General features: G+C 33.1%; 4 protein-coding genes across 6 annotated transcripts; 2 read left to right on the top strand and 2 right to left on the bottom strand.

Annotated features, from left to right (window-relative positions):
- Window positions 1-1012: 1012 nt before the first annotated feature.
- LOC130815175 (uncharacterized) lies at window positions 1013-3497 on the top strand. The gene is made up of 3 exons (XM_057681556.1): window positions 1013-1267; window positions 2426-2446; window positions 3044-3497. Exons 1-3 carry the CDS (start codon window positions 1060-1062, stop codon window positions 3358-3360), a joined length of 546 nt encoding a protein of 181 aa, XP_057537539.1. The 5' UTR covers window positions 1013-1059; the 3' UTR covers window positions 3361-3497.
- Window positions 3498-6019: 2522 nt separating this feature from the next.
- On the top strand, window positions 6020-8689 carry LOC130814896 (peroxidase 29). The gene is made up of 3 exons (XM_057681157.1): window positions 6020-6354; window positions 7349-7697; window positions 8289-8689. Exons 1-3 carry the CDS (start codon window positions 6109-6111, stop codon window positions 8687-8689), a joined length of 996 nt encoding a protein of 331 aa, XP_057537140.1. The 5' UTR covers window positions 6020-6108.
- On the bottom strand, window positions 8671-17097 carry LOC130814895 (leucine--tRNA ligase, chloroplastic/mitochondrial). Of its 3 annotated transcripts, XM_057681153.1 has the most exons (20): window positions 16464-17097; window positions 15291-15435; window positions 15136-15192; window positions 14784-14903; window positions 14595-14699; window positions 14243-14466; window positions 14090-14156; window positions 13855-14009; window positions 13461-13725; window positions 13149-13343; window positions 12672-12751; window positions 11944-12006; window positions 11748-11829; window positions 11527-11604; window positions 11200-11301; window positions 10892-11064; window positions 10317-10494; window positions 9938-10015; window positions 9634-9765; window positions 8671-9176 (listed from the first exon to the last, which is right to left on the bottom strand). In XM_057681153.1, the coding sequence occupies exons 1-20, from the start codon at window positions 16877-16879 to the stop codon at window positions 8934-8936; spliced, it is 2958 nt and encodes a 985-aa protein (XP_057537136.1). In that variant the 5' UTR covers window positions 16880-17097; the 3' UTR covers window positions 8671-8933. The 3 variants fall into 3 exon arrangements, with proteins under 3 accessions (XP_057537136.1, XP_057537139.1, XP_057537138.1); XM_057681156.1 differs by lacking the exon at window positions 16464-17097 and having other exon boundaries at window positions 15136-15208; window positions 15291-15430; XM_057681155.1 differs by lacking the exon at window positions 16464-17097 and having other exon boundaries at window positions 15136-15188; window positions 15291-15428.
- A 4854-nt stretch (window positions 17098-21951) lies between these two features.
- LOC130814432 (60S ribosomal protein L15-2-like) lies at window positions 21952-24203 on the bottom strand. The gene is made up of 4 exons (XM_057680484.1): window positions 24049-24203; window positions 23740-23906; window positions 22909-23106; window positions 21952-22454 (listed from the first exon to the last, which is right to left on the bottom strand). Exons 1-4 carry the CDS (start codon window positions 24050-24052, stop codon window positions 22209-22211), a joined length of 615 nt encoding a protein of 204 aa, XP_057536467.1. The 5' UTR covers window positions 24053-24203; the 3' UTR covers window positions 21952-22208.
- Window positions 24204-24683: the final 480 nt, after the last annotated feature.

The following is a 24683-nucleotide window of genomic DNA, read 5'->3' as shown; positions in this document are numbered from 1 at the left end:
ATATGTACTTAATGAATTTCAAAGTGGCAAAAAAAATAATTTATTTGGCCAACGCAATAACATATGAGTTTAAATCGAGTATAGACCTCATTTTTAAATATTCTAACACTGCACGATACGACACAATTTTTTTCACAACACGACTTGTTATGGGGTCAAATAAATAAACCCGTAATTTATTTAGTCAAACCCTAACCACGCAACTCGGTTCAATAACTTCTTAAAATAACTACCCACCACTCATCATAACCTACCACTCACCCATCATACCCATGATTCCCACATTAATTCACCATCCAACCTCCTTTCTACCATTATAAATACATGTCGCGTACATCATTTGCACCGAACTAAGCTTTGATATATTCCTACCATTACTCCACAAAAATATTCGCCCTCATACAATATATATTGAACCAAATATTCCTTCAATTGATGTGAACTCATCCTACAATCCGTTAATCTTGTATTCATTCATTATCATATATTCATTACTTTCTGTCTCCCGATCTGACTTGAGCATCGGAGGGGTTTTCCGGGAGATCACCCCCGGACAAGACTAACGTTGTATTGCAGGATTTGAGGTCTCATCAGCGGAAGGATCATAAACATTTTCAGCATATTGATGGTTGTACCCGATTACACCTATCTCCAGGTATTTTAAGTGTCTTTTGCACTTCCTCGTTTCATAATCGAAACACGACTTAAGGCACTATTTTCATATGTTTGCTTTCCAGTAATTGTACCAAAATTTTCATAATTCAAACTTTCAATTCATAAACATTTTCATCTTTTAAAATTTTGAAAGTTGTGGCACAATATTAGGCCACTTGTTAGCATGTACATATAACTTGGTTATTTCCCATCATAGAAACAAAATCACACTAAAAAGTTAATTAAGTTAAATCAAACAATCATTTCAGCCAAAAAATTAAACAAACAAAAGAAGAAAATTTATTTACTTTAATGTTATAATTTCATGATAATTAGAGAACAAAAATAAAAGCTGAATTATGTGATTGATGCCTGTGGAATAGATTTGAAATCATAGATTACAAAATGGGATATCAAAATAGAGGGAATGGTATATTCAGCCCAAGAGTGGTGAAAATGGCAATGGGGGTTCTTGGGATGTGTGTCATTGTGGGTCCCCCTCTTTATTGGCATTTTCTAGAAGGCTTTGGCTTTTCCACTCACTCATCATCTTCTTGCCCTCCATGCCTTTGTCATTGCTCTTCTTCTTACCCTTTTCTCTCCCTTTCTCAAGGTAATTTTATGATTTAATTCCAAAATAGCTTAAAAAACTCTATTAAATTTTTCATTTTCATTGTTGTATGAATGTTGCTAATATTGATGATGGAAAAAGGTAAATTAGTATAACAGTTTTTAAAATAATTTAATTTTATATGAAATTTGGCTTAATGAAAAAATTAAACTCTTACAAATAAAACATACATTGATAGATTTGTTTTGAGTTAATCCAATCCATATAATTCTAAGATAACAATTTTATGTATTGTCATTGTTGTTAATAATGGTATGAAGTTACGTTTCACAAACCAAGTATTATGGTCTTCTTGACATAGTCGGTTCGAATCAATTTAATTGTGACATTTTCTTATTTGGCGAATTCATATTAATTGTCGCATTTTCTTGTTTGTAAATCTTTTTTTACTTAAATGCTCTTAGTTCACACACGTAATTACGAATATACCCCATATACCCTACTTACCGAAACTAATTAATTAAATAACCCTTCACTACTTACCCAACTATTACCTTTTTAATGGACTTTTAAGGGCATTGAACGATATTTAAATGAGTATTTTTTGAGTTCAAATGTGTGTGTCCATTGTAATTTGAAAACTCTTACATGTAATCTGAAATAATGCTAAATGAGTGAGACAGTCAGACATACAATTATATATTTACTCTATAATGGACAAAATTTCATCAGTGATTTAAAAGGCGGATATAAAAGGCCTTACAATGCTGTCAATTGACAGCATTGTTTTATATCAAACTTGTTAATTATAAATATTAATGTAATGACTGGTTAAGTTGGTAGAAGTTTTCCATTGTGGCATTATTAGTTATTCAAGTTTAAACCTTTAATTCGACATTATTTAGTTTTGTTTGGAATCCACCCTGTTTATTTTTTGAAAGCATATAGTCGATCACAATCACATGCATCTTGCTTTTTGTTTCAATAAATATTATGACATAAAACATGAATCTCCTGATCTTATTGAATATGAAAGCTGTTTCCTTTTCAATTTATTTAATTTTGTAGTTAGGATTTCCTCTTGGAATATTTTAAAATGAAATCTATTACAATTCATCATAAATTATAATGGAAAATAATTTCAAATAACTACTTGTACTATTATTTGACCTGATTCATTTGTATTGTATCTACTTGCAGGATTAAATCAGTCATTCACAGGTAAGACTCTTAAGGATATTAAACTTTAAATTTTATTCTTTGTTACAACATCTCATATGTATTAGAACAATATGTAACTATATATTTAACTTGGACTTTACATTTCACACAAACAACTTTTAATCATAATGTAATAGAATATACAAATACCGAAATTCGAGCAATAGATCAGATATATAACATATCTTGAAGTCGTAATATAAATTATATATTCTATAAGCTGTCAGTTTAAGTTTATGTTTATATCAAGATTTGTTATATGTGGTATCTGAATAAATAGAGTCGGAGTCGGAGTCAAAGTCAAAGTCATCAATCTAATATCCCGCACAAGTCAGAGTCCTGAGGGAGGAGGGTAAGGAGCAATGCAAACACTCAATTTATCATCAAATAGATAGGCTCCTACAAATAATTTAACAATATATATGAGTGATAATAAACAGTACCCTTAAATGTTTCAGGTGTGATGAGATTCGATTTGTGACCATATGTCACGTTGGTTTTCGATAGATGTTAAGAACCAATTTATGAAAAAGTCAATTAGCTTTGAACTAATATGAACCATTTTGATCTTAATGATGTTTTTTTTAACACAATTAGATTGCATGAAGCATGATCCAGAAGTGAGTAAAGATACGGAGAAGCACTTGGCAGAACTTGTAGCAGATGAACTAAAGCAAAAAGAGAGTGAGGCCTTAGAAACCCAACAAAGATCAGAAATGGCATTGGTTGAAGCAAAGAAGATAGCTTCCCAATATCAAAAAGAAGCAGATAAATGTAATTCAGGTATGGAAACTTGTGAGGAAGCAAGAGAAAGAGCTGAGGAAGCTTTAGATGCACAGAGAAAAATTACCTTCATGTGGGAACAAAGGGCGCGCCTTAAAGGATGGAACCAAACTGTTGCAAGAAAATTTTAATTCTTCCGATTTTTACCCAAAAAAAAAAAGAAAAGAAAAAAAGAGAGGATGTAGGTCACAATTTAGAGATTTGATACTTAATATTGCAATCTATTGTAATAATTGTTGAGCAATTTCTTCTTTTGTTGGACTCAAACTAGTCAAACTTTTTCTAATTAATATTAATTGATATTTACAAGTTGTTTAAGTTGAATTAACTATTGACTTATACAACTAGTTTAATTGTTAAAGGCGAATAGTAAAATACTGAGAGCACCAATATATAAATTTATATTGATGATCCATAAGTACTACATCATCGTGAACTATAGCTAGAAGTCACTATTTTCCCTTAGGAAAATAAGTTACATGTCGGTAAAAACATAGAAAAGTCTAGTGTTATACAATGTCTAGGTATATGATGCTAGCCCATCAAATAAAACCTCCAACTCAATATATAACTCATATAATTAACATATATACACAATAAGTTTTTTTAGCTAATATATATACGCAATAATATTATCTTCTAAAAATTTACAATACGTTGTTAGAGTATATAACAAGTAATATATTAGAAATAATTGTTTTCCTAACAACTTTCCATATCTTTAGTTAGTTGTAATTAATTTAGTATGAAACCACATATCACAAAATAAGAAGCTTTCTTATTTCTTCTTGCAAAAATTTACCCTCTAAAAATCATTAGTCAACTTAGAACTTAGGAGTACATAAGTCAACCAACAAATATGAAATTAGAACTTGTTTGAGATGAACATCTAAGAGAAAATGCAATCAGTTATTGCTCAACCTAAAGAAACGTGTTTAAATATTTACTATTGGATCATCAAGCTAGGATTGGTCAAAATTAAAAATCTGTAAATCTGTAAATAATATAAAGAAATAATTATTCTCGACAAATTAGGAGGTATGAAATTCAATATAAATGACAGTACTATGTACAAAGTCAAGACTTGTAAGTTGTGTGTTGGTGGATGAGTTGTTAGAGCAGAATTTAGAATAAATAGCCAACTAAGAAATTGCTTCATTGGTTGCAGAAATGGGTGTAAAACCCAGTCATGATTCCTCTGTTACATTGTAAGAAATTAACATAGAAAACAATGGCATAATGGGTATTAAAAAAAGTACTAAAAAAATTTCAAAACTAAAACTCCAATATTCAACTATCATCATACTCAATATATATATATTCCGTTCATAAACTATGATCAGGGTTATAGGGGAAAGAAAACAATAAATTATATCCTTGCGATAGCTAGAAGGTTGCTATCAATAAGATGGACCTGATAATACTCTAATGTACTATATGTAACAACACCTATATTCTTAAGGTATTAAAAGGAAACTGTAAATAATATGTTTAAACATATTGTCTTAATTATATTATGAGAATGTTTGATAATTGGTTGTCGGAATTTATTGACTATTTTAGTTAGTTTATTTTACCTGCTGATAGACTAACTTATGACTAGTCTTTTAGCTGTTGAGCTAGATGTATAAGCCAATAGTTATGTGGATATTTGGCAAAAAAATTAATTGTTGATTGTCTACTATCAACTATTTTATCAATTAAAAAGTCAATAGAAAATTTAATCTAATTATAATATACAGTTATATACATCCTTCGTTCTAAAATACTCGTATCTAATTATGATATATTTTGTTAAAAAATAATGGTACAATCAGTAATATATACAGTAAATTTAATTTGACGCAGTTGTGAATGTGTTTTGCTGTGTCCTGATTATCTTCATTAAAAAATTGAGTGGACAATATGAAGTAGAAAACTTAATTATTAATGTTACGATTAGTCACTCTCTCTATATATATATATATATGCATGCAGTAGCAGTAGATCTTTCTACTTAACACAGTCCACTCAATTTATAAACTACGGCAACGGTGGGCCCTACTTTTGACTGTAAATCTTTGCCTCATTAATTTTCACGGGTACATAATTTGAGACCATACATTTATATTGAGGAGTACAACTCTACGAGGCAATGGCTGGAGATATATATTAAGGATTTTACTGTTGTGTAGTTAGATTAACTGATACAACTAATTGCATTACCTTCTTCTTGGAGGTATTTCTTTGATTAACTTATTAAAGCCTAGAGTGTGCACAAATAAAATAAATTACAATAAAGAGAGATTATATAGCAATATTTAACGTACTTACGCTTATAGTTTCAATGATGGAAACTATCGATTAATTTTGCAGCTTTAACAATAAAGATTTGTATAATTTTATCCGAATAAGATAATATTTCATTATGTTGCATCATGTGCTTGTAAGAGCAAGCTCCTTACAAAATGCTACCACCTTGCCTTGCACATATTTTACGTCTTTTTTCTCATCTGAACAACTGGACGAACTCCGCCTAAATCTAACTCACCTTAGACAATTAGACTTCTCCATCAAACCGAGCCAATTCAAAAGTTATCTGAACATTAAACACATGAAAAACATTACCCTTGCAATAACAAAAAATTAAATGCATTTGGTTACTACTTAATATTATACGTATTTTACAATTTTGCCTAAATGAAAAGGTTCAGATAATTCAATAATTGAAATCGGACAACTACTAAAGCAGCAGCAGCAGGCAGGACTAGGAGGGCAAATAAATACCCTATTTCTAGTTTATGCAGACTATTTAGGACTGGGCTTATTCCTTACTATATAAGAATACACACTATTGTATATGTTGTACAGAGAATATAGAAAAATAGGGAAGCTAAGAAATGACAAAGTGGAGTGTAATAATGTGGACAGCGATTCTTTGTTATTGTTTATGTATAATTGAAACAAGTGAAGAAAACAATACTAGTATTAATACTACAAGTAAGCAGCTTGCTTACAATTATTACGAGTTAACATGTCCGTTTCTGGAAGATATTGTGAGAAAACAAATGTTAATCTTCTTTGCTGCTGATGCTTCTGCTCCTTCTGCCTTTCTACGTCTTTTCTTCCATGACTGTCAAGTTCAGGTTATCTTATTTTTCTTCTTTTCCCTTAACTCCTTTTGCTACTTATAATCTATGTTGAACACTCGTCTCGATATGTGTACAAACTTCTTTCATACTCATTTTTTCTATAATATATTCTTTTTATCTCTTTGAAAAAGCAACCATTTGACTCCAATAATAGGTGAAAGCTTTATGAGTTAATTGTTATATGCTTTTTTAAAGGCACTAAGGGTATGGATTGAAATCATATAATTTTATATTGATCATATAATTAAATATTATTATCTAAACAGATTCGAGCCTAAATTATATATATTATTTTCTAGATAAAAGTGCATAATATACACAATTCAAGCAAGATAAAAATGGTATACTTCTATCATTGATTTTCTTGTTAACAAAAAGCTCTATATTGGATATTGGTAACTTGGTAACTCAATTTCTTGGTATTTTGTGTTCCTTTATTATAATCAATAATTAAGAAGTTGGGTATAATAAATTAAGATAGAGTAATATTTAGAAATATAAAAGAGTATAGAAAGTAAAAATGGTAAAATTATTATAAAAAGATTATGAAAATGAGCTAAAATAAAAATATAGCAAATTAAGTGCGAATAATGCTTAAACCTTCCTAATGGCCAATGATGTCCATTGCGCCCTCAAGTGATGGACATGATTGGACTTCTTGTCATGTACCTTGTGTGAAATGCTTATTCTATAAGTACTAAAGCAACTAATTATGGCATTTCATATGTAATTCATGAACATCATCTTTTGCTTTTCTTTTTGAGAGAAATTATCACACTTACATCACCCAATGTCAGTATATACTAATCTTGAAATCATTACATTTACATCGATACGTCAAACAGATTCGACGCTCTATAATTTTCCGACTTTAAAATAAAAATCATTCAAGATATTCATAAATATGTGCAATATATATACTATTATTATAATAATTTCAGTCGAATGTGAATTCAAAACCATTTATTAATTTAAATATTGAATGTAGGGGTGTGATGCTTCAATTCTACTTGATTCCAAGGACTCAGAAATGCAATGTTCCAAGAACTTTGGAATTAGAAAACTTGAAGAGATTGGTAGATTGAAGTCTATCTTAGAAGCTGTATGTCCAAGACAAGTCTCTTGTGCAGACATAATTGCTCTGGCAGCCAGGGATTCAATTCTACTCTCTGGTGGACCTTTCATTCAAATCCCTCTTGGAAGAAAAGACTCCTTCAACTATTCTACTCCCAAACAAGCTGATGCTCATCTTCCTTCCACAACTATCAATGTCCACCAATTACTCCATATTTTCAAACCCAAAGGGATGTACCTCCATGAATCTGTTGCAATTCTAGGTAACAATTCATTGGCCCTCACAATACATAACTAGTATATTGGTACATGTAGCCAACCTCAATTTTTGAAGGCTATAAAATTGTTGTTATTGTCGTATAGTACATAGCTGATAACTAATAATTGATAACTGATAGAGCATAAAATCAATCATGATATCCTTTTATTAAAACCGTAAAGTTAGTTATATACTCATTTTAATCGTCCATTTAGCCTTTAAGAAGCCCATATACTAATAATTTGTATTAGTTGAGCTATTAACCTATGTATGAGGTACATCTCATGGTAAGACCGTCTCATATAAGAATTAGTGATTTAATTTTAATACAAGTCTGGTGATTGGTTTTGTACTCTATTAGTAACGTGGATACATAGTGGTATTCATTCACAACAATTCAATTATATGGGTGCAATGTGCATGGGGATGCCCTCCCACCCAACTTTCAAATTTTTCTTTTTGAAAATATGGATTTTATGATCTGACTTTTGGGCTCCTACTATGGTTCGTCTTTTCGACCCTTCTTTACTTCAAAACCCGACATCGCTATAGTATGGGCTAATGAAAAAGAAATAAACTTGTATATGTATTGCAGGTGGACACACACTGGGAGGAGGGCATTGTATAAACATTGTGGACAGGCTTTACAATCCAAAATCAAGGGACCAAATGGATCTCAGTTTTCAGCTGAGTTTGAGACTTGCTTGTCCTAGTAAAGTCCCCATTACAAACCTTACATTTATACCAAATGATATGACTCCAACAATATTTGATAACCAGTATTATAGAGACATTATCATGGGTAAAGGCTTGTTCGGGATCGATTCCAGCATCGCAAGGGATCCACGAACAATGAACATTGTCAGTCAGTTTGCTATGGATCAACAATATTTCTTCGAGACTTTTTCATCTGCGTTTGTGAAGCTCTCTTCGGCTAATGTTCTTACAGGGAAAATGGGTGAAGTTAGGATACAATGTGACCAAGTCAATCAATGACTGTTTTTTTAAGAATGCGGTGTTTTTCGCTAGCTTTCTACTCCCTTTGTTCTCGAGAGTTTGCCTCGTAGAGTTTTGAAAGATGGGGGATACAGAAATACTTCTACTTAAAATATGTATAATACAACTGTGAAAATATTGAATAAAAAGGATTATTACCGTTCTCATAATATCAAAAGTTCGATCTGGCTTTCATACAATTTGAAAGGTGATGATGATCGTCCACTTTACCGAGGTAAGGTATTCATCGCTGACCGACCTTGACGTTTTCAGGAACTAGAATCACATTCAATATCTTACCTGGGACAAAAATCTTCTTTTTGATCATTTTTCCATCTATATATTTTGACAGTTTTTCATCTGTGGAGGCTAATTTGAAAGCTTCTTCTTCTGAACATGTTTCTTCTACTTGAATAGTTCCACGAGTTTTTCCATTAACTTGAACCGGAAGGACTATTTTGGAGTCTTTCAAATATGCAGGATTCGCCTGAAACCGGAAACTTTCAATAGTAAGACGTAAGATAGACCAACATATGCTCATTAGCAAGTATAAGCCTTGTGATCTTTGTAATGCAGCCGCGGGATTAAAGACACGAGTTTAAACACCTCTATAACACAATATAATGAATACTTTACTTGGAATAGTATGCAATGAAATTTTTACGATATCATGACGACTAAGGTCAAAATGCAAGTCAAAAATGAGTCGCTACTCGCAACAAAGATAGCACTGATGACTGTTCTTTATTTGAATAGAAAAACCGTCTAAAACTGTTGGTCGCTTTTATTTTGGAATGTTAATTGGAGTAAGGAAAAGAGATTTCGAAAGAGAGAACAATTTTAAGACGAATTTTAGAAAATCTCGCAAACAATGTGCCAATAAATTCTAGAAACAGCAAGCATAGTCTTAAAAACTGGAGATTCGGGAGACACTTAAAACTTACCTTTGGGAAAGGCTCGTATGCAAGAGAATTTGAGTTTCCTAGGCGAAACCATAGCTCCTCGGCCATATGGGGAGCATACGGTGATAGCAATAGAACAAAAGCCTCGAAGATTGACCTTGGATGTCTGTCCCACTAAGTAAAAGAAGAAAACATAGTAATGAGATTTTCAACTCGGTTAAAATCAAGCCATATGCAAAACTAATAATCAGCAGCATCCAACTCCAAAAAAGATTAACAAAGACACAAGACATCACCAAAAATTGTTCAGAGAAGGAATGAGCAATGGGGAGTGAGCGGGTCAAACCTTATATGCCACATTAATAAACTCCATCATTGCCGAGATACCAGTATTGAACCGAGTTGCTTCAATCTCCTCAGCAACCTACGACAAAGCCAATTAAATTCAGGGTCTTCCTCATAAAGATGCAAATCCTTTTCTCATTCTCAAACGAGTACTCGTCAAAGACGGTGAACAAGTAACCAAGTCTATGGATAGAAACATGTCTGAAATCATAGTGATCATAAAAACACGGAAAAATAACTGAACATAGTAATGTTCTTTAAATATCTAGAAGGGCATATTTAATTGATGACATTATCCTAAACAAATTTCTTTATCCACTCCTCCATAGTCAAAACGCCTTATTACAACTGAACATAGTAATGTTCTTTAAAAATCTTACCTTCTCAATACACTTATGGAGCGGACGAAGCTGTTCAACTGTTGGTTCTTCATCAACAGCAACTGTTCCTTCTCTGAATGAACCATCAGGTAAAGGTGAACCCACAATTAGTCTCCAAACTCTACCCAGAAATCGATGCACGCCCTCGATTCCACTGGTGTTCCATGGTTTCGAGTCTCTAAAAGGCCAAAAGAAATCATTATAATCGTGCAATGTTATTTAACTCCCATTTTAATTCTGTAGTGTAAATTCATAGTTTTTGAAATACTACCTCCAGTTCCAAAAACTTGCAATATGGTGGGTCTAAAGGTGTTCAAAACAGACCCGACGACCCGATACTCACCTGACTTTATAACCGAACCCGATTAGATGTGACTTAAAAATGAATTTACATTTATGTAAAAACCATTGTGGACACAAAACCCGAATTTGAACCGACCCGAAATCAACCCGATGACCCGAATGAACACCTCTACGCGGGTCCATGTTGCAATTAGTTTCAACTAGTGGTAGTATTTATCAGACTGCTTATCAAAGTTAAAAAGGTCTAATCAACTTCAGAGACTGGAGCCAACCTCAATGGTCCCATGAACATCTCATACAAACGCAGCGAGTCAGCTCCATATACAGCAACAACATCCTCGGGATTGATTACATTACCCTTGCTTTTACTCATTTTATAAGCCCGAGCAATCAGACGAATCGCTGGATTCTCTTTTAATACAAAGAAATCTCCAGATTTCATAACCTTCAACCAAGAAAGAATGAGTTATAAAAAAATTAAATTCGAAGAAATCAGATGCTAGTAATTTTCACAATAAAATTGTAACAAACTGCTACACTTGTGATGACAGCTTAGTGGCAACAAATACATAAGACGTACTTCTTCCTCGGGAACTTGTTTTTGATGAAGCTCACCCAGCATAGTTGCTGTATCTGCCGATACAAAATTTCCATCCATGTCACAAAGTGCAGTATACTGAACCTGGAAAAGTAGACATAAAACTGCAATCATTTTATCTCGTTTTGAAGAATTACATTTTTCGTTTACTTTAAAATTAAGTTGAGAAAAATTTCGAGTTCTGTGCAACTATTTTCAGAATGTTAAGCAATACTGAAATACTGAGGAAGTCTTTTTTACCATCATATTACAGGCAATCCTTACGATAATATGTTGGAATAGTGACATAATTAATCATTGAAAACTTACTTCCCCCAATATAATCCCCTGGTTTATGACACACTTGAACGGCTCCTTTGTGGATACAACACCAATATCATAGAGCACCTGGGAAAGAAATGAAAAATTTTGCAATCACAAAACCATAAAACTGCAGTTACAATAGCTGCTATTAAAGGATAGGATTTAGACAATACATATCTTACGAATTACAATATCTTGAATTAGAAAAGCATAAGTAGATGAAGAACCTTGTGCCAAAATCTCGCATAAAGTAAGTGAAGAACTGCATGCTCAGCGCCACCAACATATACATCGACTGGGCTCCAATACCTGCATTGTGATGTCTGCTAGAAGTTGAGTCGCAGCACATTGTCACACAAATTTAAAACACGTTCTTTTTGTTAGACATTATCGGTAAATTTAGTATATTTATGACCACCTGACCTTTCTATATCTTTGTTGACCAGTTCCTTTGAATTTTTTGGATCCATAAATCTTAAATAATACCTGTGCATAAGATTAATTACAAATCAAGAGTCAATTCTAAGATTTGTAAATAGTCAAATAATCTTGAATGTTGCATTGTCCGTAAAAAATTAGATTATGAACTATGAGGCACAGGCATCGCAAAAGCTTCCCCAAAAATATAATTAAACTCAGGGAACAAAAGCGGGTAATATGATGAAAAATCTAAATGATTAAAGTAGATTTTGTGAGCAATGGACTGGAATCACCGCATGATTCTCATTGCATTGCAGCTATTATGTTTCTAATTCTTAGCCCACTAGAACCTGTATTTTTTGCTTTCTACAACTGGTAAGGCAAAATGCATGCTATTTTTATTTTCCAACCACGAAAATTTGACAAACAATCAACCCCAACACCATTCCATGTTTTCACAACCACTCACCTAAAAGAAAACAAAAAAGAAAAGATGTAACAGACGTCGGTACCAAACGACCAGCAATAGTAAGTTTAGATACTGGCAACCAAATGATAGAGATCACCCAAAGCAGGTTTTTATCTATCATATAGAAAGAAACTTTTGGTAACGTTTGTCTAAGACTCATGTGGATTTTACATGTCTAAAACCAATGACAAAGACGCATTACAATTGAAAATCGTTGATTGTTCTCTGTAAATCCAACGAAAGATAAAAGCAAAGTCCTTACCAGCAAGAGCCAGCCCACTGGGGCATAGTGTTTGTTTCCCTTCTGGCAGGCATTCCTGATAATGGGTCCACTGTTTGGACCTGCGATTATCATAAAGAAGAAGAAAATCAGAATTGTGAAAGATCCTATAAAAGAGTGGAATCAAAGAATAGCTCTGATTGTTAAACAAGAGTATAACTGTTGAGGTTTCCACATAATACTAAGCACATAAACTTGTTCAAATCATTTTTCACATTATGCGAACAAAACGCCAAAAAGACTCCATATACTTCCGAAACCAAATGCCTAAAAGTATCCATTGAAGTAAATGCCAAGAACAAGAGCATATGAGAAAACAAAAATTTTGCGATACAAATTTTATGAAACTGGAAACAGATTGATGGAAATGACCAAAGAGATATAGATTATAGAATGCAAATCAAACAGCGGTAATATCAACACTGGTATGATCACAAATATCTGCAAATGAACACATACCCAAGACACTGCCTTAGACAATGGTGGATCGCCAGTCCCGGTAGGTGTAAAATCATCCAACTCAGGAAGTGTCAGAGGCAATTCAGTTTCAGGAAGAGGAAGAGTCTCACCGGTGTCATCCAAAAATATGACGGGTATAGGCTCCCCCCAGTAGCGTTGCCTAGCAAAGAGCCAATCCCTTAACTTGAAATTCACCTGAAGAATCAGATCCATTCAAAAAAGAATCATTAAGGATGCCATCTTTTCTCTAAATTTTTGCCTACTTTCCCTAAATGACTATATTAAAGAACAACTTCATAGCACAATGCACACCTTTTTCTTCCCGTTTCCGGTTTCCACAGCCCAGCGGATTACTTTTGAAGCGGCATCTTTGCTGGACAAGCCATTGATGTCTAGCCCTGTCACTGAACTAGATGAATTCACGACTATACCATCACCAGGATAAGCCTTCCCTAAACTGCTGTCATCTTCAATATCAGATTTCACAACCCATTGAATTGGTATATCATACTTTGACGCAAATTCATAGTCACGTGTATCATGTGCGGGTACAGCCATTATTGCTCCAGTACCATAGCTGCCATCCAGATTTTAAAAAAAACGTATGTCAGAAAACATACAAATGCAACATATAAGTTTTTGTCATTTAAACCCAAGATACAAGCAAGTTGTCGACAATATAAAAAGAAAGAAAAATAGATCATACCTTCCGAGAACATAATCTGCGACCCATATGGGAATTGGCGCTCCATTAGCAGGGTTTTTTGCAAAGCAACCAGTAAATACTCCAGTTTTCTCTTTTTGGAGCTCAGTCCTCTCGAGATCACTTTTCCTTGAGGCAAGATCTATATATTCCTCAACCTATTTTTGGAACAATATAGCTTAAAAGTTGAACATGAAATAGATAAAGACTATTCAAATACTGAACCAAAAAGACTTACATATGTTGCTTGGTCCATGGATACTAGTGATTCCAACAATGGATGCTCTGGTGCCAGCACAAGATAGCTGCAAAAAAAGATTAAACAATGAAGATAAATTCTTTTTAATATATCTTTAGATCACTACTAAAAAGATAGCAACAAGATACATACGTTGTACCGAATATGGTATCCGGTCTGGTGGTATAAACAGTAATTTCCATGCCCCTTTCTTGTCCATGGGCATCAAGCACAGGAAATTCCACCTCAGCTCCTTCTGACCTTCCTATCCAATTCCTTTGCATTTCTTTCAAACTTTCAGGCCAATCAAGCTCTTCAAGATCCTCAAGAAGGCGATCTGCATACTCAGTAATCCTGAGCATCCACTGCCGCATTGGCTGCTCGTAATAAACAATGATACTGAAATTATAAAAACATTCAAAGGAAATAGAATTAAGACAAACATAAGAAGAATTACACAAGGGAAATTAACAAACTAGAATGGACATTCTGGTAACTTCAATACCTTTCTTATAACAGGATGACCCCCACGTTCACTGACACCGTCCACCACCTCCTCATTTGCTAATACTGTACCAAGAGCAGGGCACCAATTGACAGGAACTTCTGCCTGTAAATCAGAGTTATTCCGTTCAAATGAACATAGGACAGGGGCACACAAATATATCCAAACACAATGTTGCATAAGACTGACCTGATATGCCAATCCTCTTTTCAATAGCTGAAGAAATATCCATTGTGTCCATTTATAATATTCTGGTTCTGTTGTAGAGATTTCACGATCCCAGTCATATGAGAAACCCAATGATTTAAGCTAAAAAAAACATCCATTAATGGAGGAAGAGTTACAAAGAGCTGAAGATAATCAATATATATAGAGAGAACATTCCTAGAGTGTTCTAAATTGTCATTTTAGGCATCAATAAATTCAAGATATCATATGAAGTACCAAATTTAGTATGTTTTCAGAGGCAGTTGGTATATTTAAAGGACAAAACAGGCTGAAACGATGTGCTATGAAAGGTATTACAAGTTATGTAACTCACCTGCGATCGAAAACGCCCAATGTTCCGCATAGTTGTTACTTTAGGGTGGGTACCTGTCTGTCACGCATCCAAGCTGATGACCACATTTTACAATAGAGGCAATGTAAATTAACACTTTAACTATATGAAATGTGTCTTAGGATCAATAAACATACATCAATAGCATACTGTTCAGCTGGCAACCCAAATGCATCCCATCCCATCGGATGCAAAACATTGAAACCCTGCATCCTTTTGTATCTGGCCAGAATATCAGTAGCCGTATATCCCAGCGGATGACCAACATGCAATCCTGCTCCACTGTAAAAACGTAATACTGTCCTTCATAAAAACTTGGGCAGAGAACAAGAATATGCAGTGCAATCACATTGGCCATAAGTTATCTTTGTCTAACAGAACTTTGCAAGAGGTAGTTCTAATTTCCAACACCAGGCAGCCGATCAAAGCAAATCATAGCCTAATATTTTGGTCCGTGCAAATTTAAGAAATATTATATACTACTTCCCGTTACTATTTACTAATGAAATAGGTCATTGCTTAATATTACTACTTAGTAGCTCACTACCTACTATTTAGGAAGCGACAAAGATCACTAGATCAGGTGAAATGTTCTTCAAGAAAATCCCACATCTTATGACATAGTACAGCCCCTTCACTTAGAAATTAAGTAGTCCGAATCCCCTTTCCACTTCAACCAAATATGTGAGACACCATAACCCTCAAATTGTTCATTGCAAGGCAAAAACTGGATTAGCCTATTGACAATTCACATTTCACACCCACATTAATTTTCCTTTATAACTCCATGGTAAATCGTCCTGTATTTCGAGGGGGCCAAAGATTTTTAGTTCTTTGGTGACAGATTATAATAGACAATATAAAAATGTCCCATTAGATTATGCGCACTTAAACAAGTTGTAGTTATGTTTGTCACTGTCAATCAAAAGCAACCTCTTTGTTATAACTAACAAGGCCAATATGGCCCCCCAAAACCACTTAACGGCATTCGGATAAAAGAATGTTGTATAATGCTACGGAAATCTTTCGAAATTTATTCTTGCCACTAATTTCTAGTCCTAACCTCCCAATAATTCAATAAATGAAGTGAAGCTGATAATTGAATTAATAATTTTGAGTTACAATCCTTGAAACCACCTTAGAGTAAAAAATGTTTCAATCAGTGCCTCAATAACTCGATTAACAGCATAAACAACCTAATAGAACATTATTTTAGTTGATCATTGCAGTTTCCAAATCATATGAATAGAATAGCAAACTACAAAAAAATTCACAATTATCAGTCAAAAGAAATATGTAAAAAGACAAACCTTGGATAAGGGAACATATCAAGAACATAGAATTTAGGCTTAGAGGTATCAACATCATCTGGGGTCCTAAAAGTTTTATCATCATCCCAAAAACTTTGCCATTTAGGTTCAATTTCATGAAAAGGATAAGCCCTTTTCACTTCTTGCAATTTCTTCTCTTCTTCTAGTTTACCCGATTCCCCTTTAATTTCACAAACTCTTCTTCTAATGCTAATTCTATGCTTATGATTGGTATAAGTTCTCAATGTTGGAGGCTTTCCCGTTCTAGTAAAAATTCTACTACAAAAACAATGATAAAAAGAATTAATTGTGGGTTGATGAAAGATTTGATTTTGAGGAGAAAAAAATGGTGGGTATTTCAAAAAAGAGGGTTTAAGGTGCTGAATTTGCAAGGGTAATTGAAGATTTGTCTCCATTTACTGCGAGCAAAAAAATGGTGAACGATGTTTAAAGGAAGGAGAAGAAGGGTGGAGTTTCAAAGTAAGAAGATAATGCCCTCTTTTTATCAAAATCCTTGGACCTTGATAATCTTGTTTTATTGGCGGGTTAAAGCTGAAAGTTTGTTTCCTCCAATTGAATGGGGCTTGGAATGAAACTTTTTATTCTAAACTAAATGGTGTTCAACGGGGCAGGTCGACCCTATAAATGAAGGATTAAAATTACTGTAAAAAGGATTATTTATGGGTTGAATCGATAAAAGGTCGGGTCTATTATTAGACTTAGTTTCCATAAAAATATATGTTAGACATACTTAGTCTAATTTCTACTCATTACCCACATTCATTAGACATATATTGATATATATATATATATATATATATATATATATATATATATATATATATATATATATATATATATATATATATATATATATATATATATATATATATATATATATATATATATATATATATATATATATATATATATATATATATATATATAGTCTTATCTTTGTAATCATATATACTTAATAAAAAATAAAAAGGGGAATACAATCCTCTCCTATTTTTTCTCTTCTCAATTTTCTTCTATTTTCAGAAATTCAACCTTGTTCTTGAAATCAAGATGTTCAAATCAACATGGTATCAGATGTAAAGGTTCTCATTGCATACCTAGATTATCTCTCAATCAATTCATTTCAGTTTCGATTGTTTCAAATCGCTTCATCAATCTAGGTTTTCTGTTCTTCTTCACTCTATCTTCGCCAACGAAAATCAATTGATTTGTTCATTCGCAAAACCCTTATCAAGATTCTGGTTTGTTCTTTCTTTATCTTCTGCTTTCACGCTGCCATAATTGATTCAATTGTTCGTTTGCAATGACAAATCAAGATCCTAGTTTGAGTTTTCTTGACCATTCCGATCCTCTATTTCTCCATCCTGCTGACCATCCTGGTTTACTGTTGGTCTCCAAATCATTTAATGGTTCGAATTTTGGTTCATGGAAGAAATCTATGTCAATCGTCTTATCAGCAAAGAACAAATTGATCTTTATCAATTCCAATTCTCAGCCTAGTGCCAATATATTTATGTTTTTTTTTATATTTTCGAATGATAATATTATATATGTATAGGCGAGTTGAGCCAACATGCTACAAAGGATTCAACTATTTAAGCGGTTTTGGGTAAATGATAGAAGATTTATTTGACAGTTTCTGATAAATATAGTGTCTCGTTCGAGGATTGGACAAAAACAGTTGTCTAAGATGAGATAATTTATAGCCTCCTGCAAAGGTGCACAAATTTAAAAAGGCAGAAATAAGCAAAAATGGCTCAACAATCTCATTTTCATATTTCCACCCTCCCTCAACCTACCAATAAATATACTTGTTGAAGCAAGTGCCAACTCTCATGACTTTAGAGGTAACTTTGATCACCTAGTTGCATACTCCATGTCTTGTACATTTGAGAATGATGATGTATGTGCAATAGGGTATGGAAGAATAACGTTTGGATCACTTGATAAAGTGATCATTGGAGATGATTCGAGGTTGAACAAGGCAAGGGAGAGCACAATATGGAGTTTGGCCTGCACCTTGAACGAGGCAAGGCACAAGGGAAGAGGTGCTCGAAAAAGGCGTGAAGACAGTAGCGGGCAGAAAGCCTTTGAAGTGGCTGCTCGTTCAAGCACCCTTCATGCTCGTTCGAGCAAGTTTGGCAACAGGCTCAAAAGTGCACTTGGGCATCAAGGCTATTTGTCCTAGGGTTTACCTAGCATATTGTGGCTATATAAAGGTTCAAATAGGCTTAGGAAATCAGTTTAGAGGCTAATACACTAGAGAAAACTAGGGTTCAAACTAATAGAGTTCCTTCTTCTTGTATTAGTGTATTTGTGGGAGACCACCATTAAAAGTGAGGTCTTTTACCTTGAGAGATTGTTCTTAAGGCTTGTGTGAGGTTTATCATTGATATATATGTTTGATGTATTAATAAACGTAAATCATTGTTGAGGAAGAGGTATCTAAGATACCTTATAATCTATGTATTTGTTCTTTTTTATTGTGCTCTATTTTTGTGCATCTTTTAACCCATTACATTCTTCATCAAACCTCCAACTCCTTGCATTTTAGTACTAATTTTTTACAAGAGACCCCATCCTCGTGTTTAGTCCACAACTATGAGAAGAATCCCATACTTTTTTGAATGAAAGTCTTCTTAACTTACTTAGCAAATTAATCCACAACAAGATTTGATTCTCACTCGTAAAGGAAGGATTAGTTTTCCTCTTCCTTGCCTATAAGAGATTCTATAAGGAAAGTTTTTTCTTATAGCGAATAACAATTCACACTTAGAACAAAGTACGACTACATATCTATCTCTTTTCTTACACTGATGATAGTTTAAAGTTTTCAGTATTTGTCTATAACCATTAAAAACACTAACAAATGGGTTCATATTTTCTTAAAAACGTCTTCAAATGATAAGAAACATAAGTCAGAACTAATTGAAATGCCCACAAAGGAAATCTAGAATCATAACAAATGTGCATGGAATTTTATTAAAATATAATTCAAAAAATTGTACTTTAAAAAAGGAAAAACAGGAGGTGGTGTAAAAAGTTTTTGAGCTTTCCAATGCCCATATTTGCCCATTAATAGAGTACTTAGCTATTTAGTAGTTAGATTACAAAATGTAAAAATTAGAAATATTACTTGAAAAAACTAACAAAATCCTACAAAATTATAATTGCTTCTTATAAAGAAATCACCAAATAAGATTAACGCTTATAACTTTGGTCACTTTAATGTTGACTCATACATAATTGATAGTATGCATGATTAACATCATTGTAATCATAGTTTTCAGAATTCCGATTCTAATTTACGGTTCTACGATTTTACGATCCAAAAACAGGCGACTGATCCGAATCGTAAGTAAGATCTAAATATGGTAGAATCTGCGATCCTACCACCTACTTAGCTCAAGAATTTAGGTGGTAGGATTATGATACCATTCTACGATCCTACGATCTGATCCTACATGGGTAATTTCAATCGTAAAATATTTTATATAATACAGATTTAACTTACATATAAATATATAAAAATAATTATATCAATACTATTAGGGTGATTGCCAGCTCACCAAGTATTTATGTATTCATTTTGTTTTAGTTTTGCAGTTGGTTGATATATTTGGTTTTTCGGTTTTCTGTAAAACAAGGGTTTTCAATTTGAATAACAGAGAACGCTTCCTTTCTTCTTCTTCCTCTCGGTTGTTCATCTACAATCAAGGATTACCTTAATTCTAACTGTAGATTTACAGTTTCTCATGGTATCAGAGCGAAATTTCGCTCCTACTGCTTCCGTTTCTTACTTTCTTTCTCTTTTTTTGTTTCCTTTTCTTGCTTAAATGGCAGATTCAGAAACACCTTTGACTATCAATGATGAAATTACAGTTCAAAGCAATATGAATTTCAATTTTGACGATCCCTATTTTCTTTCTTCTTCTGATCTTTCACAACATTCTATTGTTGCTCTTCTTTTTTCGGGTTCTAACTATGTTAATTGGAGTAGATCTGTGAAGATGGCTTTACATGCACGAAATAAAGTGAGTTTTATTGATGGAACTCTTCTCAAACCATCTGATTCTTCTTCTGATTTCAAGAAATGGATCCGGAATGATTACATTGTAAGATCTTGGATAATCAATTCCATGGAGAGAGGTATTGCAGAAACCTTCATGTTTGTTGATTCAGCTTATCAATTGTGGAGAGAAATTAAAGATAAATATGGTCAAAGTAATGTGCCTCAATTGTTTGATCTACATAGGTCTCTTTTCCTTATTGAACAAAAAGATTCTTCTATTTCTGAATATTATGCTAAAAAAAAGAGAATATGGGATGAAATTCAAGACCTAGAAGGATTTCCTGATTGTTCTTGTGGTATTCTTGCTAATTGTTCTTGTGGAATTATTAAAAAACTCTTAGATGCTGACAATAGAATGAAGCTAATTCAATTTCTTTCTGGTATAAATCCTGTTTATGATCAAGTTAAGACAAACATTCTTAGTACTGATCCTTTACCTAACATCAATAAGGTGTATCACATTTTACAATCTGTTGAGAGACAACATCAGAATAACTTTTATTCAAATCATTCCAATGATGTTAGTGCTTTTGCTGTTCATCAACCAAAACTTGATCATTCTGTTGCTATGAGAAAGGATTCCAAGAAAACTAAGTTTGATACCTTTGTAAAATTCAAAATTTTCTTGATTTGTAGTTTAAAATTATTATTAAAAGTATTTTTTTTCTTCAAAACTTAATAGATAAAGTCAAATATGGTTTTAGTTACACCTTAAAACTTAAAAATAAAACAAATATAATTGATAATTAGTAATGCAAAGCACATTAATGCATAATTATGCATATTTATAGGATCACATGATCTTACGATTTGATTCTACCGATTTCGATTCTACCCCTCAACAATCTTAGGTAGAATCCCGATCCTTGATTGTAACACAACATATCAAAGTAATTATCAAAACAATTATTCATAAAGTATTATTTTGCATTAGTTATTATCAAGTGTTAAAAATATTTGACAATTTATAAATTTTCTTAATTAAAATTTACCTACTCAACTTGGCTTTAAAAAAATAATTTAGGGAAAAAAATAATTTAGTATTGTGGGTGTGGGCATCCTCTAAGAGTTCCCAAGTAACTCTACACTACTTGTATAGAGTTACTAAAATCAAAGTCATTCTTTTAATTTAAACAATGGCCAATAATAAAACTTCAGATAAAATAAAAACTACCTCAACCACCATCTCTCTTTCCTTTATCTCTATATTAGGCATTGATTTTTTATCTAGTTTTATTATGGGCAAAATCCTATTTTCGAACGGGATAATTTCACAAGTAGAACTCTGGATCCCAACCCCTAGCAACAAACAAGGCTTGAATATTTTCCCTTCAATATATTATATTAATCATAAAAATCTTTTTAAATTAGATGCAATCATCCCAGAGACATCTATTCAATCAAGTAAGAACTAAGCAGTAGTTTGCCTCGGCAACAAGAAATAATATCACATGGAACTACATTCAGAATTTTACTCAAAACCAAAATTCGCAGAGAATATTAAATATCAAGTGCAATTCCCTAAAAAATTCCAAAATTGATCCAAAGCCTCAACCTCAACCTCAACAGTAATGGTCATTTCAACATAATTAGGCAGTAATAATTTGAATAAAATCCATCCGGTAAGAAATGGCTTATGAAGATGATTAAAATCATCGGTAACGGCGCAAAGAGACTGTCTGGTTCCTCTTCCAGGTTGCACGACGAGAAGGCCTAGCTTTGTGATTGCGGTGACCCTTTCCGCGAAGACCTCTGAATTTCTTTCCAGCAGAGGTAAGGCCACGAAGTTCTCTGTGCTTGTGCACTGGATTGCAGATCCAGTTGACCCTGGGGTCGTTCCTGATGGCGTTGTGTGCTGCATCAACAAGGATAACCTCAAAGTACTTGTATGTGGAATCCTACAACAGAGAAGATATCAAGTGCATTTTTTCAGTTCAGAGAACTCAAAAGCTCGTGTATAATTGGAACTTAAAAAACACACCCTCAACTAAAAAACAAAAGTCGACATGGAGAACCCAAGCCTGAATCCATCAGCTAAATATTGCATTAACATGCACCTAAACTAATAACCCCACCAATCTAAGAGCTGAATTCAGATGCTTTGCAGCCTCAAAATATCTCACGATAATCAATTAAATAGACCAACCTGAACAAACAGAACCATCTGTCACATCATGTCCATTAGACCCGAATTAATTTTCATGGCAAAGGTAATTCTTCGATGTACATGAAGATTAGTATTAAGCATCATTGAAATCTCATAAGATAACTGGAGAATTTTGCAGTACATTACGATAGAAAGAAAGTGAACCATAATCCAAAAGCCCCAAGGCGTTAAGGTTTTAAACAAACCTCATTGATCCAGTATGAATTGAGAACCCTGAGACCACCCAACTTGCGACCAGCACGCTCTTCTGCAACAGACCTCTTGCTACGCTGAAACTTCAACTGAGTAACACCCTGGTTTGTGGGCTTACCATAGACAATACCCTTTGGAACAGGCCTCTTGCGACCACCTCTCCTAACACGAACACGGTAAATGACAAAGCCCTACAATATGAAAAACACTGTTATGACAAAGTAAAAACACACAAATTGGTACAAATGAATTCAAGACACTCAATTCATCAATGACATAAAATGAACAGGTTAAAGCTCTCAAGTAATATCCAATGTAGCCATTATCATCACAGTCCACAAAAAATGTACTATCGTTTTAACTTCCAAAACTAATTTACAAGTTTTACATTTTAATTTAATAAAAAATGAAACATGAAGAATTGAGGACATAATAATAAAAAACCCCTTCAATCAATTTCGATTAAAAGGGGAAACCTACGTAAAAAAAGTACTTTAAACCCAGATTTGACATAGAAAATCCCATTTCAACAACTAGGATTAATGATCAAAGTAATTGCTCAAAATAAACAAACTAGCTTAGACAAATGTAGCAAAATCTTAGGGGGAATAACACTTTTTAAATTTTTATTATGCATGATATTTATGATTGGATAAATACATTGGATAAATTATTAAATAGTAGACTTAGCAAAATCTTAAGGGGAGTAACACTTATAAGAAAACAGTGGATCAAACAAATGAGAAACTAGAACAAAACCATATCATTATAATCAATTAAAAAGCAACAACACGATTTTACAAAAACAAAAGAAAGAAAAAAACCTGCTTGGCCTTGTAACCAAGACGACGAGCTTTGTCCGGTCGGGTAGGATGAGTGACCCGAACAATGGAAGGAAGTTGACGATACTCCCAGCACCTAACTCTTTGAGTGAATCTCAGCACATCCGATTGTTTCCTCCTCCATAACTCTTGCATATAAGCGTAGGCCCCTAATTTCCATTGCACAAAATCAAATCACACAATTTCACAATATAAATTAAATAAACCATTTTCAAATCATTGATGATTAAAGGAGACCATTAGATAGATAGATTAGATTAACAGAAAATGTAGATAGGGAGGAGAGTTTACCCATTGCTTCGAAGAGGAACTAGAGTAGGGTTTCTTTGGAGGAGAAGGAGACTGGAAATGAGGGATTAGGGTTTCTTATTTATCATTCGGGTTAAGGATACTTGTATGTCAATATGGGCCGGACTCGTCTAATCAACAGGAAAATAGAGGAGTAAGGCCCTGTTTGTTAATTGTTATTATATTTTTTTTCTACTAGTTTTTCTGTTTCTAAAAAAAAATCCAAAATTATGAAATCACAAAAAAATAGTTTTCACTTGTTAATAGTTACTCTTAAAAATCATCATGCTTTCCAATAAATTTTAAAAATTTTTTATTTATTATATAATACACGTCCTTGCCATTGGATGTTGACCAATGCTTGGTTTGGTTGACGTGATTGTTTAGGCTAGTTATTATGACCATTTTTTTTGTAAAATTAGTCTTTTATTAGAGAATAATGAATTTAAAAGTTGTTAGCATGGTTTGACTTAACAATTATCATTTTAACAAGTTATTTATCAACACATTTTTTTTAGTTGTTTGACCAATCACAAAGCCTAAAGTCACAAGTCAACTAAAAAGTTAAATAAGAATTATTTTTCAAATATCATTTATACATGTCGCCTTGAAATTACATATAAATACTAATTATTATA

Source organism: Amaranthus tricolor, chromosome 6 (genome assembly GCF_026212465.1).
Source record: "Amaranthus tricolor cultivar Red isolate AtriRed21 chromosome 6, ASM2621246v1, whole genome shotgun sequence".
NCBI lineage: Eukaryota > Viridiplantae > Streptophyta > Magnoliopsida > Caryophyllales > Amaranthaceae > Amaranthus > Amaranthus tricolor.
The sequence above is the reverse complement of the archived record's forward strand: the minus strand, read 5'-3'. Positions and strand labels throughout refer to the sequence as shown.

Bases quoted from the DNA above. Each gene is read 5' to 3' on its own strand.
- LOC130815175 (XM_057681556.1), top strand. From the start codon at position 1,060: ATGGGATATCAAAATAGAGGGAATGGTATATTCAGCCCAAGAGTGGTG. The intron at 1,268-2,425 runs GTAATTTTATGA...ATCTACTTGCAG, and splicing joins TTTTCTCTCCCTTTCTCAAG to GATTAAATCAGTCATTCACA. The intron at 2,447-3,043 runs GTAAGACTCTTA...TAACACAATTAG, and splicing joins ATTAAATCAGTCATTCACAG to ATTGCATGAAGCATGATCCA.
- LOC130814895 (XM_057681153.1), bottom strand. From the start codon at position 16,879: ATGGAGACAAATCTTCAATTACCCTTGCAAATTCAGCACCTTAAACCC. The intron at 14,904-15,135 runs GTGAGTTACATA...TGTTTTTTTTAG, and splicing joins TTGGGCGTTTTCGATCGCAG to CTTAAATCATTGGGTTTCTC. The intron at 10,016-10,316 runs GTAAGATTTTTA...GCTTTGTCGTAG, and splicing joins TCCATAAGTGTATTGAGAAG to GTTGCTGAGGAGATTGAAGC.
- LOC130814896 (XM_057681157.1), top strand. From the start codon at position 6,109: ATGACAAAGTGGAGTGTAATAATGTGGACAGCGATTCTTTGTTATTGT. The intron at 6,355-7,348 runs GTTATCTTATTT...TATTGAATGTAG, and splicing joins TCCATGACTGTCAAGTTCAG to GGGTGTGATGCTTCAATTCT. The intron at 7,698-8,288 runs GTAACAATTCAT...TATGTATTGCAG, and splicing joins TGAATCTGTTGCAATTCTAG to GTGGACACACACTGGGAGGA.
- LOC130814432 (XM_057680484.1), bottom strand. The intron at 23,107-23,739 runs GTTTTTTTCTTT...TTCATATTGTAG, and splicing joins TTGGTTACAAGGCCAAGCAG to GGCTTTGTCATTTACCGTGT. The intron at 22,455-22,908 runs GTTTGTTTAAAA...TCTCTGTTGTAG, and splicing joins ATTCATACTGGATCAATGAG to GATTCCACATACAAGTACTT.